Source organism: Danio rerio, chromosome 18 (assembly GCF_052040795.2).
Source record: "Danio rerio strain M-AB ecotype USA chromosome 18, GRCz13ab, whole genome shotgun sequence".
Lineage (NCBI taxonomy): Eukaryota > Metazoa > Chordata > Actinopteri > Cypriniformes > Danionidae > Danio > Danio rerio.
The window spans coordinates 19,965,548-19,981,132 of NC_141038.1; the positions used below are offsets into that span (position 1 = coordinate 19,965,548).

Here is a 15,585-nt window from a genome sequence, read left to right on the forward strand (position 1 = left end):
ACATTACTGTTCTCTTTAAAGTTCTGCTAGATGATCACTACTATTTATAATGCTGGTTGACCATCTGTCTGAACACAGACAACAAGCCTGATTGTTTATGATGTGGATGAGCCTGTGTACATGCATGGTGGGGTGGGTGGATTCATTCTTCAGTGTCTTAATACTTTTTTTAAATCGCTTTGCATATATTTGTTTTGATTATTATGTTTTTTCCAAGTGTTGTGTTGTTGTTGTTTTTTGGCTGTTAGTGTAGTTTTACTCTACCTCCTAAAATGAGCCCAGAACATGTTGTGTTTTTAGACTGAGTCTGCATTTTTTTTTTTTTGCACAGTACCGTACATGTGGATTGTTGAATTGATTTAGTTGGATTGGTTAGTTGGTGACTATCTGACATTTGTGGGCTGTTAATATTTTTCTACTTGGTCGTACATTGGAAATATAGGATGTTGTGTGTAGGCATGGGACGCTAGCCGTTTTCAAGGTATACCGCTGTTTGTATATATGTTGTTTTTAAAGGGGAAAAGGTTGTTTTTTATCCAGACATTTAAAAAGAACATTTTAGAACAGTAATCGCAATACAGTGAAACCATGATATTTTTATTCAAGGTTATTATACCATCAGAATCTTAACCGGCCCATGCCTAGTTGTGTGTTGGTGCTAATCCACTGTGGTCATGTTTGCATATGGTATTATGTTGCTTTTTTTGTTGATCTGATCACTGGTCTACAAGATCAAATACAAGTGTAAAATGTTTATAGCTCGTCCAATTTTGATGACTTCCAATATTAGCCAAAAACGCTTTCAAATAGATTTTGGTGTTCGTTGTGTAAAACAGTCGAAGCCACAAAATACCACTTACTCTCTGCCCAGTGCCTACTGACCTAATTCTTAAATGTGTTGTGTTGTTGAAGCACACTAGCCAGATGGGGTATCAAACTTGACATAAGATTGATTTGAAAGCAACAAAAAAGGAAAAAAAAATTAAATTTCTGATTCCAACACAAACCTACAGTGAGTGTTCAACACAGTTTTGCAGCTATCGCAGGAGAAACGAAAGCTGCTATATTTCTCAATATAGGCATTCATATGTAATTGGTAGAGGTGCAACGGTTCAATCTACTTACGGTTCGGTATGTATTAATGTTTTAGGGTCCCGGTTTTGGTATGGTACGATTTGTGCTATAAAAATGCCCACAGAACAATTCAAAGAACAATAAATATTTATTGGTTAACAGACACCTTACAATGCAAAAGCTTCACACATATGACTGTAGATTTGCTTGTTCTCTCATTAATTAAATAAAAGTAGGGCATTTTTATTTTGAAAATTGTATATTCAAATGAAACTCTTAAGAAAAATATAGAGAGAAAAAGCTTAAATTTCCCCTTTTTCTATTTTACATTTCGACTCAACAGTCTCAACCAATTATGCAGATAATAATTATGTCAACACATCTTAATAATTGAGCACATTGATAACTTCTGTTTACATTATGCTTGCATTACCAAGGCAACAATCCAAGGCAGCAATTTATTTACGATTTGAATATGATTCCAGAGGGCTCCATTTCACTTATCAGCACCATTGTTGTGAATGAAACGATAGAGCAAAGAGAGAGCGTTCGACTCTTCTCTCTTTATTCAACGGAAACAGTACATCAAGAAGAAAACTGTTCTTAGCAGACAGTGGGTAAACAGTGAATAGCGGGAGTGCTCGAGTGCGGAAGAACACTGAGCAGAAGCGGGACTGAAGTAAAAGACCTGCTGTATGTCCGCGTCCATATGGGACATTTCTGGGTCCGGACACGGACCTCGATCTGTCTGTCAGTGACCACTGATTTAGGTTATCTTTGCAACAACAACAAAAAAAGCATTCGTTATGTTTTTGTGTCTGTTGTAACACTGACGGTAATGGGCTGCGATTTGGCCTCCCCTGCGCATTGGCGCTTTATCTTTTTCACTTGCCTTGCTGAAACCCAGAAAAACTCCACACATCGACACGTGAGGAAAATGTGATGTCATCAACAGATTTACATACTAAAAGGTGATTGGAAAGGTCTTTGCACACGCAATGAGCATGAAAGGTAATTGGAAGCATAGGCAGAACTGCTTTGTCGAGGTTGTTTTTATTAACAAACCAATATTAATAATGCATATTCTGAACCGCGGATCACAGGATTCACCGAACCGTAGAAGGACAACAGGACAATACGTTTTTTTACAGAGAATTTTGCATCCCTAGTAATGGGGCTGCACGATATTAGAAAAAAATGTACATTGCGATATTTTTATTTTCTGCGATTTATATTGCAATATTTTACCAAATAACCTAAATAGCTCTATTTTGAAATAATTAATACATTTATATTGAATAAGAAGATTCTGTAAAGGAGTGCATCTGCAGAAAATATAATAGACTAACTGGCAGAAAAGATAAACACCATAAAGTAACGGTATGAAGGAGTCTAACAGTATTCAGGTACAGAAATAAAGTAATCAGACAAACAATAAAGTTGTATAGTCTGCATTATATCCATTGTTAAATCAAATTAACTTTTGATAAATCTACAACATGCAATAGTTCCTTGTGCCCAAGTACTTTAAGCTCATTTAAAATGCTTAGTCACAGGCATCAAAACACACACAACTAATAAACTTTCTCTAATTTCTAATTCTCTACTAAACTAAACTATAATAATTTTTATGGTTAAACTGAAATGACTCCAGAGTTGTACCTAGTAAACTATAATTCTGACTTCACATTACAGATCCTGCAATGTAAATGTTGCTCGTTCACACATTCTGATATAGATGCTAAAATGATATGTTGTGCAGCTCTAATATGTAAGTTGCTAAAGCTTAATGGCAAGAAAGATCAGAAAAGGCATTTATATGCAGCCTCCTATTGACCCTGCCCTCAAAAATTGGAAATTGAAAAAAAGTGTTGTGAAAAGAGTGCACAAGCAAAACTTATTGAAACAGCAAGTATTAACTAGAATATGTCCACCCTGTCCACTTGTATCTAATTTAACCATTAATTTGGCCTTTTTATTGGATGCGATAGAGGGGAGTTGAGGCAAGAATGTTTGGGGAAGAGAAAGAGGAAAAGCATCAGCAAAGGACCTCAATCTGGGAATCAGACTCGAGTCGATTGTGTTGGTGCACTTAACCACAAGGCCATTGGCAGGGATGACCAAAATGCTCAATCATAGGGCACTTTACACCTGGTATTAAAATGCATGATAATCTGATGCTAAACAAATCCTCTTGCATTTATGTATGGAACACAAATACAGAAAATGCCTCATTGTTTGTCTAGGGTGTCTAATGGTTTTAGCTGCCGGTTACCTTAGCAGTCCCTGCTCAGAGCCCTCACTGTATATAAAGTTACAGGATAGAGCTCTAATGGACTCTGTCCATTGAGAAGATATCTTGGAGATGAGCAGGAGATAATGGATGGGATAGAATCACTAATGAAGTGTGCATGTTATGCTTCATTTACCGCTGTTTGTTTTCAGGTGGAGAAGCTTCTGTTTCACTTTTGAATTTGCAGTAGTGATGAGCATGCTGATGATTATTATGCAGATGTAGTGCGCATGTAGTGTGGTCATGCTAATGTGAATTTTATTTATAGGCTCAGGAGGATGAAACCTTTTTTTGTCTGTGAATGCTGTCTGCCTTTTGATTGTAAATTGTGTTGAAATTTACACCAAATGATATGTGATGTAAGGCTGTGAATGACCTGCAGTCAGTTCATGTGTTTACAGTACTCGTGGATTGTATAATGGATTGTTTATATAGGCTCCGGGCCAAAGCAGTTTTTCATTCAATACAACTACGATAATGGTGGGTTATCACATGAGTGATAGTGACTTTTTTTTTTCTTCACTAAATTACATTTCCACTATAAAGTTGTTTTGCATTCTGGCTTTAGCAGAGAGAAGCTCTGGTGTTTTACCTACTAGGAGCATAAATGACCTGCATGTATATATCATGCCTGGTATGGGTGGGAGTTTCTAGGCACAATTGATTGGACTATGATTCGGAGGTCTGTGATGTGATTTCTAAAATGATTATCAATGCATATTTTATTCGAATACAGATTTAATTGTTTATCAAGGTCTATTAAAGAAAGTATCTCACTTCTACAAAAATTTGTTATTAATAAAATGTGTTTACAGAAGTGTTTTAAGAAGTCAACAAGGTTACATAGAACCATCAGTAAATGAAATGTCTGTAGCAGCATACTTGTAGCAAATGAATGTAGTTTTAACTAGGGCTGCAACTAACGATTATTTTAATAATCGATTAATCTGCCGATTATTTTTTCGATTAATTGATGAAACGGATAAAAACAAAAACAAGAAAAGCATTCATTTCCAATCCTTCATTCTAAAAAGGTCATCCCTGAGCTGTTATAATGATAGTAATAATAATCCAACATTTCTACGATTCTGCCAATAATATTTTCAAGATCAATAATCTTTATTATAAGCAATAAAGTTGTAAACAACATTCAGGTTGTGGAACAGAGTGATCCTTTGGGAGCCACGCGGGAAGTATGAACCGCACTCAATAGTGAAAATGAATCCGAAAGCGAGCACATCATTTAAATAATCATATCGCATTATAGACTTATGATTGCGACAAGCTTTTGATGTTTTTTTTCTTTCTTAGCGAGCATAGTGTTGTTCATGAGAATAAATGTTTAACAGTGTCAGTATAACTACTCTAACCTATAATGTTAAATATAATGCAAGAGGGAATCTGATTTTACCAGTGGAAAAAAATTGGTCTAATAACGTTGTCAATGACTGATTGCAAGCATATGTGTCAAACACAATATTTCAACATCAAAATTATGAATAGTTGTATTCTGATGTCATCACTTGACTGTGCATTAATGACCAGGACCAGTTTAATGTCTGTTCAAGTCCACCATTTCAAGTCTATACAAAGGTTAGCATTTTACCAACAGTAGACCCACAAGTAATATTATTATATATTTTACATAATATTTTTTTACCGTATGTTTGAAAAATAACAATAATAATAGTTCACTCATATTACCCTTTATTTCAGATCTACAGAATCGTTACAAAATCATGATTTTTATTTTATTTAGAAAAAAATCGTGACTCTCATTTTAGCCAGAATTGTGCAGCTCTACTAGACACATGAAGTAGCATAAGAAATTATGTCGTTTAAAAAAAACACCTCAAAATAAGTGATTACTTGCTTAAAACAAGCTAAATTATTTGCCGATGGGGTAAGAAAAATAATCTCAATAAGATATAATCTCAAGGTTTAAGCATCACTTAAGACACAAGTTTTAATTTTCTCATTCCGTTCTTTTTGTATAGTCTTGATTTAAGATTTTTTTAGATATTTGGACTGGAAACGAGACAAAATTACTAAGAAAAGCTTTTTACAGTGTAGCAATACATGGCAACATATGGAAAAATGAATTATCAAAAAAGGCGAGTGAATAAAAACGTGTCTTTAGTCTTTCAGAGCAAAGTGCAAACTAACTATACCTTACTATCCCATAGCTGCTTTATTGCTGGTATGAACCCTTTCACTGGTGAGTTTAAAAGATTCTGAAACCAGGAGTCAGTTATTTTAGGCGATCATTATTTTAGAACATTCACCCTTAATGTTCGCATCATGTTTGTCACGTGACACACCGCAGCCACAATAGCGATGTATGACAGATGTATCCCTTTTATTTATTTATTTTTTCCTCGTTTTATTTTAATATATTCACACGCATGCACATGTCATCAGCTACCTGATATTTTAATTCACAAAAACTTGTGTTCGTGATCTATAACGTGGGATGGGCGTTGCCATGTTTACTTGCAGCCATGCGTTTGCCTCATTCATAAAGGTGCATGCAGGATTCAGCATGTAAATTTATAAGTTACTCCCAAAATAAATGCAAGAGTAGCTGGTGAACTTTGAGAAGAATAGATTCAACTTTATAGTTACTTTCACTGTGAATCTGATATGAATAAAACACATCGGTAAATTATATATGAATGGATTGTTAGATTACCTTGTGTGTTTTACAAACTCTAAATGTCTTGTTTTACTAGTACTTGTGTGTATTTACATGTCTAAAACATAAACGCTGCATAATTGAGATAATGTGGCACGTCTTTCTCTGGCTCAGCGCCAGTCAACGCGTCAGCTCAGTTTGAATTTTTCAGTTGGCGCTCTAAAGGTAAACTAACTAACGCTAACTTGTCATGCTTGTCAAGCTGGATAACGAGTAAAACCGCCAGCACCAGGGACTTTATAGTCCTCACTGCAAAACGAAACAAAAGTAGGATTCTGTAGTGATTTACCCTGCTGTTGAACTCCCTTCCTTATCATCCCTGTCTTTGAGGTGCTGAACCCCGTATCGGTGCATGAGAGAGACTGTGTTTCGCGCTGAACTAATGGCCTGTTTCCACTGAGTACGGTACGGTTCGGTTTGGTTTGCTTTTATGGCCGTTTCCACTGTCAAAAGGCGTACCGAACCAAACCGTACCGTACCACTTTTTCGGGACCCTTTCGAAAGGGGTCCCAAACACAAGAAAGGGTACCAAAAGGCGGAGCTAGACCCGCAGCTGAACGCTATTGGTTTACAGAAGAGATACGTCATTCACTTACAACAAGCCACAATGTAAACAAAGGACCCGCCATGTTTGAAATACACAGCGAGAGATTACAGCGGAATTATATATTCATATATCATCGTCCTGATGAACAGCCACACAGCCATGGAGTAGAGCAGAATCTACCCTGTGCCTCACAGTTTTTTTTTTTTTTTTTTTTTTTTAACCAGCCAGTCTGACGCGCGAGCGGTTTCGCTTTCTTTCTTGCGCTCACCGCGCGTCTAACTTATATCTGAAATAACAAACTTCTTGAGCTGATAATAATAGCGTGCGCTTGATTATTGACATGCTTTGGAAACCCGATCCCGTGAGAAGCTGACAAACGCGAGATTGACATATTCAGAAAGAAAAAGACAAACGCGAGAGTGGAGCGCTGGAAATTCCCGGAGCACGTTATTTCTTCAGCAAACGTGAACAAACTGCCTTGTTTTAATTATTATCATCACCTTTTGGACTAATATGAACTGGGAATGATGGAATTACTTTCTAACAGAGGCTTCATGACATATGCTGCTGAAGATTACAGACACAGATGAGAGGTTTTTACTGACTGTAGGCTATACTTTGTGTTGTTTTGAACCTAATTACGAACGAAATGTGTGTAGTTTTTCTGCAGTTGGTAACATATCGGAGACTGTAAGGGGCTGTATGTGTTCATATATGTTCATTTATTTATTTATTTTATATAATTATAGACGTCACAGTAGGCTATTTTGCACTGTCAATGATCTGCAGTTATAATCAACTCCTGTTTATAGAAAAGTTAGTAATAAACATTTATACACAAGTATTTATGTGTGTAAAGCATCTGTTTTGTGAGAAGTGCTTTTAATATGATATGTGAACGACCTGTGCAGCTTTACTGTAGACATTTCCTCGCGAGAATGATGCGACTAAAACTTTGTCTTACACCACGCCCACCAAAAGGGTACCCTTTATAGTGGAAACGCAAGCCTGATAAAGGTGACCCGTACTGAACCGTACTGTACTGTACTGTACCAGTCAATGGAAACGAGCCATAAAGGGTTTTATTAACAATCAAATGTCCCTGTGTCACGCGACGCAACGAATCGATTATGAAATTTGTTGCCAATGCTTTTAATAATTGATTTTTATCGATTTAATCGATTCGTTGTTGCAGGCCTAGTTTTAACGCTATAGAACACACAAAAAAATTAATTACCTTCATTTTTTTTCTTCTTTAAGTGGTAATAATCCTTTGAGTTTTTTCTTCTGTTGAAATAAGATATTTTGACAAATGAATAGATTGTGGTTGACAGAATTCTAACTGTTTAAATTTGGATAAAGGGATATATTCATCTGCTCTGCTGTGATTTTAAGTCTTAATTGGGCTACAACCTTCTATGTTTTTAGCAAAAGGACTGCTTTTTGCTGACATCTTATTTTGACACGCATTTTGGGAAAATGCAAAGCCATGACACCAAGTGTAGGATTTTTACATGGAGTGAAAGACTTCTCTTTAAATAACTTCGAAATGTGCACTGTTTAATAATTATGCACAATACATACATGTAAATGTGTTATTAAAAAAAGCATACAGCTGATATAATTAGCCACATTTCCACTGTCGGGCCAGTGCGAGCCAGGGCTTTAATCAGGCTGGGCCAATCGCCTGGGAGGTTAAGCAGTGAGGCTGAAATCATGTCGCGTTTCCACTGTCGGGCCAGTAGCTCGCAGCGCGTCACGCTAACCCCGCCCCCAGAACGTCCCCCGAATCAAAACATCACACAGATGTTTTTTGTACAGATGTTTATTTGTACTCAGGAATGGAAACCCCTTTGTTTGAATTATATTTTGCTCAAAAAATGTTTAATAAAGTTGTAATAAAGGCTTTATCTCTCAAGTAACCCTTTATGGGAAAATACCGCATATATATCGTATACCTGTTTTCTCCTAAAAAAAACCGGGATATGATTTTTTTGCCAAGAAAACATGATTATATGGTGTCATGGCTTAGCAAATTAAAAAATGTCATCATAACGGCAGTCAACGAGGCAAAAACAGCTACCAACATAATGAAATGATAGTTAATCTAAACAATACGCAAGGGTTAATACAAAAATTATGTACTTGGTTACATTATAAATGTTGTCACATTAAATATTAATGAGCTCATTCACTTAGCCTTCTTCTGACAGCTGCTGCGATGTTTAGCAATGTCTGGACCTCTGTGGTCTCAGAGCTGGCTACTGGCTTGCATGATGCTGCTGGGTCTTTCCCCCTTCAATTTCTCAGATGTGAAAGTGCTTTTTTTAAGCTAAGTTTTCATGTAGACAGCACCAGTCAAATTTTTCGCTTCCCACCATTGTGCAACAGTACACTTATTCTTTTAAAATTCATGCTTTTGCATTCCATTAATTCCACTTTATCAATTAACATTCAGAAATAGAAAATTGGTTTTTGTCATTAGTGAATTGACTGAGAGGTGTCCACATCTGCATCACAATGCATTTAAGTATAGAACTATATTTATTTAGCATTTAACTATATTTCCCTTTTTCTGAGCCCTCATTTAAATGAAAATTTTTCACAGAATCTCTGCCCAGCCCTCAGCCCTTTTGTTTCCAAGTTCTTGTTCTGCATTGCTTGATGATTTGTATCATTAACAAATCATTCTGCTGTCAGCATATGGTCTGGGCCCATGGGGGCAGTGTGGATTATAATTGACATGACACTATAGGCCATGCTGGTTCCTTTCCCTTTTTTATTCAAATATTAGAAAGTATGCAGATCAAGCAGTTACTGACTTCTCATCATGTTTCAACTGTTTATGAACTAAGAAAAAACTATTTTAATATTTGAGAAAAAACATAAATTAACTGATTGAGTTGCACTGGTCAGCCACACACTGGAACAACTGTCACTTGACTGTTGGTAAATGGTTAATAATTGGTTTTGCTTTTGTACTATAATAAGCATAAAAATTTAATCAACAAAAAATGTTGTAAATTAGCATTTTTCTACTTTATTTCATTGTAAAAATAATGGAACTGAATGTGAAAAATCAACATTAGTGTATACTTAGTGTATAAGTTAAATATAATTCAAGGTATCGTTTACTTGTCCAATTCCCAAATTAATTGTTATTATTATAATAATTCATATTTTCCAAATTCAGTTTGCAGATCAATGTTGATCTTTCTTTCGAGGTTTCAGTGCAGAAATGAACAAAACCATAGGCCTTATACAAAATATAAGATTACAATATGGAAAAGGTATCAGATGGTAATTTCTGTCAATTTTCCTAACGGATAAACAGCATATTCATGAAGTGCACATTTACCACCCTGACATCCCACCCTGCCCATAATTCTCTCTTTATTCCTTCATTCATTCATTCATTCATTCATTCATTTTCTTGTCAGCTTGGTCTCTTTATTAATCCAGGGTCGCCACAGCGAAATGAACCGCCAACTTATCCAGCACATTTTTACGCAGCGGATGTCCTTCCAGCCGCAACCCATCTCTGGGAAACATCCACACATACACATACACTACGGACAATTTAGCTTACCCAATTCACCTGTACTTCATGTCTTTGGACTGTGGGGGAAACCGGAGCACCCAGAGGAAACCCATGCAAACGCAGGGAGAACATGCAAACTCCACACAGAAACGCCAACTGAGCCGAGACTCGAACCAGCGACCCAGTGACCTTCTTGCTGTGAGGCGACAGCACTACCTACTGTGCCACTGCTTCGCCCATTTCTCTCTTTATATAGCTCTATATGTGTTGGGTGTTACACAACCATAATACACTGCGATATACCCTGGTTCGTTAGTTCGTTGGATCATTTTGCTTTCTTGCTACAAGCGATTCGATCCAGAGTTTGTTTCTATCAAGCCGAGACCACCTCATTCAGAAAGTCTCGGACTGATTGTTTCGGTGTGGACCCGAGCGCAATTGTTGTATTCACATGTCAAACAAACTTTGCTAATTGTACAAACGAGACAGGTTCTGAAACAAACATCTAGGTGTGAAAAGCACCCTATTTGCACGCAATTGACAGACAGTCACAGCCAAATCAAACTTAAGTGACGAGATAGCACTGGCCCGATCGGGCCGGTAACTATACTGTCTACTATCCTGAGCGTATCCCCTGCATACTGGCCTCGGGCCATCGGGCAGTCCTTATTGTCGAGCCCTGACCCTGAGAGAAACCAGGCTCAATATGGGGACCAGTTCTTCTCTAGCCAAAAGTAAAATACATAGACGCAGTTTAGTAAAACGTTTGTGGCCATGAGAACAATTAACATCCATCGTGGTACAATTTGCAGGTCTAAGCAGGTACCTGGTGGGCATTCAGGCTAGACAAAATGATCTTTGTAAAGACTTTGTCCCCTCACCATGATCCTTTATTGGCAATCAGTCAATTAATCATTTAGGACATTGCTTTTTTGGCAAAGTGTTATGCCTTGCATTAGTGCAGACAAGTTGGTGAAAAATTATAATACGCACCTCTACAATGTAACAGGATGCCTGCAGGTGTTTGCACCACTGTTTGTGAGGCAGGACTGGGCAAAGCCTATTTAACATTCATGACCCCTCACATCTGCCCTTACAAATGTTAATGTAGCAGTACTGGAACAAAAGACTTGGCAAGTGGTCTTTGATCATTTCATTGGCTTTCATTTCTTTTGTAAGTGCATCATTGTATTTAGCAGCTCCATGATTAACAGACAGCTTTTACATAAATTGGGGGGTAAAAGCTCTGAAGATCAACACCATTTGTTTTGACTATAATAATGATTTTAATAAGAGGTTTCATGAGCAAGTCTGTGTGGAATTTCATGTTTTGGTTGTCATGTTATCACTAGTTAAACCTAAAGGGCATGTTTTGACAGGGGTGAGGGAACAAAGGTCACACAAGACACTCGGGGTCCTGTAATGTCACACTGAGGCGCAAATGGGGGTCATCGTCTAGGGCTAACGACAGTTTAAGCAGCAGAAAGCTCTTTTTTCACTTTCATACCGAGCTGTACATTGTGCTTATACACTCAGCATCTTCGTAGTAATTAAGATTGGGCATTTTGTACCGTGCCACATTTTCTCTCTCTTCATTGTTTTTGTTTGTGCTGTCCACGAGCAGCATGTGCAGTCATTGAGTGTTTTGTTTAAAGTTGCCGGCTGTCGTGAGGTGCCATGCTGTAAAGTCTCTTTGTCTGGGCAATGTGAATAGAGGCAGAAGGCTAGAGGAGGAGCTGTGTAATTTGACACGACTGGGCCCATGAACCAGTCCCAATCCTCCTCTGAGAGAGAGAGAAAGAGAGAGCGCGAGAGAGAGAGAGAGAGAGAGAGAGAGAGAGAGAGAGAGAGAGAGAGAGAGAGAGAGCGCATGCTGACTTCAGACTGACATTTGACTCCTCAACCCACAGGCAACAGTGGTGATGGTGCAGGCGGGACTCTCTCCTTCTTTCTGCCGTCATTCTGAGAGTTCGCTCCTCTGTGCAACAACGTGTTTCTTCCCTCAACATTTTATTCACTTGAATAGCTGACAGGATACCTTAAGTCCTGGGAGTGGTCTATCTGAAAACAATCGTGGAATGTGCTTTTAGAAGGCTGGTTAATTCAGCTCCTCTACACTGTTATTTTTTTCAATCTTTCCTGGGATTTCTGTCTCCTTCCAGCGGCTGGAAATTGGATCTGCTTGTGTAACATTCCTAGATTACAGCATACCCCCCTCACCCCACTTCTTACTCTACCAACTTTGTTTTTGCTGTTTCTGGGCTGTTTCTACTAAAGAGCAAGTCTTTTAAGAAGCAAATCTCCTGCTCTCCCAGTTTGAGGAACGGCTCCTGGAATTACGGGGATTTCGTGACTGTGTGATATAGGTGTTTTGAACTCATCCTATCCTCCTTTGGGGGGTAGGGGTGAGGATACATTACCGTGGCCCCCCTGGGCAACCTGTTGGAGATGTGTATTAATCTTGAGTTGGAATTTCAATCTTCACGCCATTTGTTATTCATAAGAAGGCTTTAGGAACAGAAGTGTGAAACAGGAAAGGAGTGGCCATCTCTTATGGGTATTTTTGTTGTTATGGAAAAAGCATGATGAAGAGTCAGTCTGCTCCTCATGTCGGCTACTGTTAGACTACAGCCTGTGTACTCATGGAAGGGGGTGCTCAAGCTCTTCTCTTGCATAGCGGCCAGAACTGCTAGTAAACCTAAAGGTAAACACACCATACTCTTATTTACTACCGCAACTAACAAGCCCTGGAAATTCACATATTTTGTCACTCATTAACTGTTTAAACCTGCTCCATTTAATTAAACCTTCCATTTACTTTAATATTTATGTTATTCAAAACTATTTTTTTCTACTTTACTTTTTAATACAGTAAAAGTCAAAAGAGTTTAATGCAAAATTAGACCCAATTAACTATTACTGTATGAACTGTATAAAGTTTTAACATGACAATCCATTGTACAGATGATGCATGTGTGTGTGTGTCTAGTATATGTTTTTCTGTAGAAGTAAAAAACTGCCCAATAGCTCAGTTAGTTTTCATTGGGCCTCTTCTGACATTCCTGCACTTTCTCCTGTTGACAAAGAAGGGAAAGGTGTCTGTTTTCAGAGACAACATTCATTATTTTCTTTTCTCTGTTTGTTTTAAAACGTCGAGGTCCCTCCCATCTTTGATTTGGTTTTCTTTGTGTGTGTGTGTGTGCTTGAGTCTGTGGCATAGCAGCACAGCTTCAATTGAGCTGTCATCAGACCTACTGTCTTCATTGTACTCTACTGTGCTTTCCTGTTCACTCCATTAGTAGTATATTAGGAAGCATGTATGTGTATTGGGTTGGAGTGGGAAGTTGAACAAGTTTGCTAGTGGAGCAGTACGGTTAGGGCAGGCTGGGACCTGTCTGTCTGCTCAGGGAACTCTGACTCATAGACTGGATGATCATGTATTTGGGATTTGTACATGTGTGATTTATATAAATATGATTTTTTTTATTTTTATAACAAAGCTATTTGTCTAAAAATAAGTAGAAAAAGAACATTTGTTTTCCTAAAGCGATTAGGATAAAATGTCTTGAGTATTTTTTTCGAACATGACATTGTAATTGAAATTAGTCTGTATTTTCTATTATCAGGATCCCTTTAATTTTAGCCTAAAATCATCCAGGTTGTTCCATATCTTTTTGCGAACTCCTCTCAGAACATTTCATGCCTTTATCTCATCTAATTGTTTGTTGTTTTTTGTCTCCCCTATGGCCAAAGCTTTTTGCTGGTGGCTAAATGAGCGCATTAGTTTTCTGTGTGATATAGAATCAGCACATCTCGGTCAGTGTATGACTCATGAAAGGATTCATAACTTAATCATGAGCTTCTCATACTACCAGCTGAGTCAATTACAAATGTTGATATCAAAACTAAATTGGGTTTCAGCTTTTAAGTCCCTGTTGGCTTTTAGTCATGCTCTGTCCATGCTATTGACCATCTGCCAGATTTGGACTTGTACACTTCTTAAACTGCTGAATAATTTCACCAGATACTTTAATGCATATTGATCTGTGTTCCATTCTGAATGGCTACTGATGAAATATTGAAGTGTGGTCTAATGTGGAAAAGTCAATGTGAGACCCAGTCTGTATTATGCTCTGCACTGGTCCTGGCCACCGTGAGGAACAGACTTCCATCGAAAACAAGACACAAATGTACAAAGTTCAGTGTTCAAGACGGGTGTTAAATTTATTAAATCAGTAAATGACCTGCATTAAGGTTGGGTAGATAGACGATGCCATTGTCCATTGCCGTTGGCTAATAGACATCATGATGCTGAGCCGGCATCTTTGATCTTCCGCTCATGAAAAATACACACTTAGGCCGCATTTACACTAATATGTCTTAGTTTTAAAATGGCATTTTAAAACAAAATGATCCACGTCCACACTTGCGTTTCATCTAGCATTTCTGAAAAGCGTATGCGCATGTCTGAACTCCAGCATTCTTGACCACAAAACCCCAGAGAGCAGTGTACGTCGAACAGTTTATCAAGGATGTAGGCTACTGCTGTATCGCGTCTCACTATAGTTGTTAAATGTAATATTTAATAATCTTGTCTCTATCTAATGACTCTTCGGTCTTTTGAATATATCAGGTCATGTGTCACAGCGTCAGTACACTGCTTCAGTCTTTTCGCTTTCGCTTTTTTTTTGTACTTAGTAGTTTTAGCGAAAACCTCAGATACTGTTGGTTGGTTGCTGTTGGTTGTGCAGCTTTTTTTACAAACCAAATGTTCAACGCCATTTTAATGACACCGATCACTCTGCCTATTCATACCAGAGTGATTGACAGGTGGTAGTTTGTGTGTAACTCATCTATATTTTTTCTGATTTGGTTATGGGTAAAACAAAGACCATGCGAGTCAGGTGGTTAAAACGGTAGTCTACAAATAATTAATTCGTTATGAATGAATGATTTATTCGTAAACTTTCATTTCACTGCCACCTACGACGACTATGTCATCGTCCATTGCAAAGTTTCACATTAGATATCGTACGATTCCAACATCGCCCAACCCTAATCTGCATACCAAAGCCATTTGAGAGAATGAGTTTGGGCACTAGAAAATGAATATTAACATTTGAACTGTAACATAAATATGAGATAATAAGATGATGAATGAGTATGCAAAATAGTTCTTTTCCCAAATGCTGGTAATTTTTTGCAAATCTGGGCCACATACTGGGAGAGCAGATTTACATGCTTCTGTGCCTCTTAGAGTAGTTCTGATTGCTACACATTCTTATTAGATTGTTGGCTTGTGGATGTAAAAAAAGCAAACATTCCTCTTGTTCCATTTGTTTGCTTCATTCTTATTCAATTTTGAGTGAGTGGCATTGCTACCTAGTGGCTAGTCCAGGCAACAACCCTAGTTTATGTTTATTCTTGCTTTTTTG

The 15,585-nt window shown here is 37.7% G+C and overlaps 1 protein-coding gene across 2 annotated transcripts in view; it reads left to right on the forward strand.

Annotated features, from left to right (window-relative positions):
• Positions 1–15,585, forward strand: part of siah1 (siah E3 ubiquitin protein ligase 1) — a 32,216-nt gene that overhangs the window by 3,661 nt on the left and 12,970 nt on the right. Inside the window, 1 exon segment of one of the 2 annotated variants that reach the window (NM_001446793.1) lies at positions 12,109–12,854. Coding sequence (NP_001433722.1) covers positions 12,758–12,854 — 97 coding nt within the window. The 5' untranslated portion in view covers positions 12,109–12,757. 2 annotated transcript variants of the gene reach the window in all.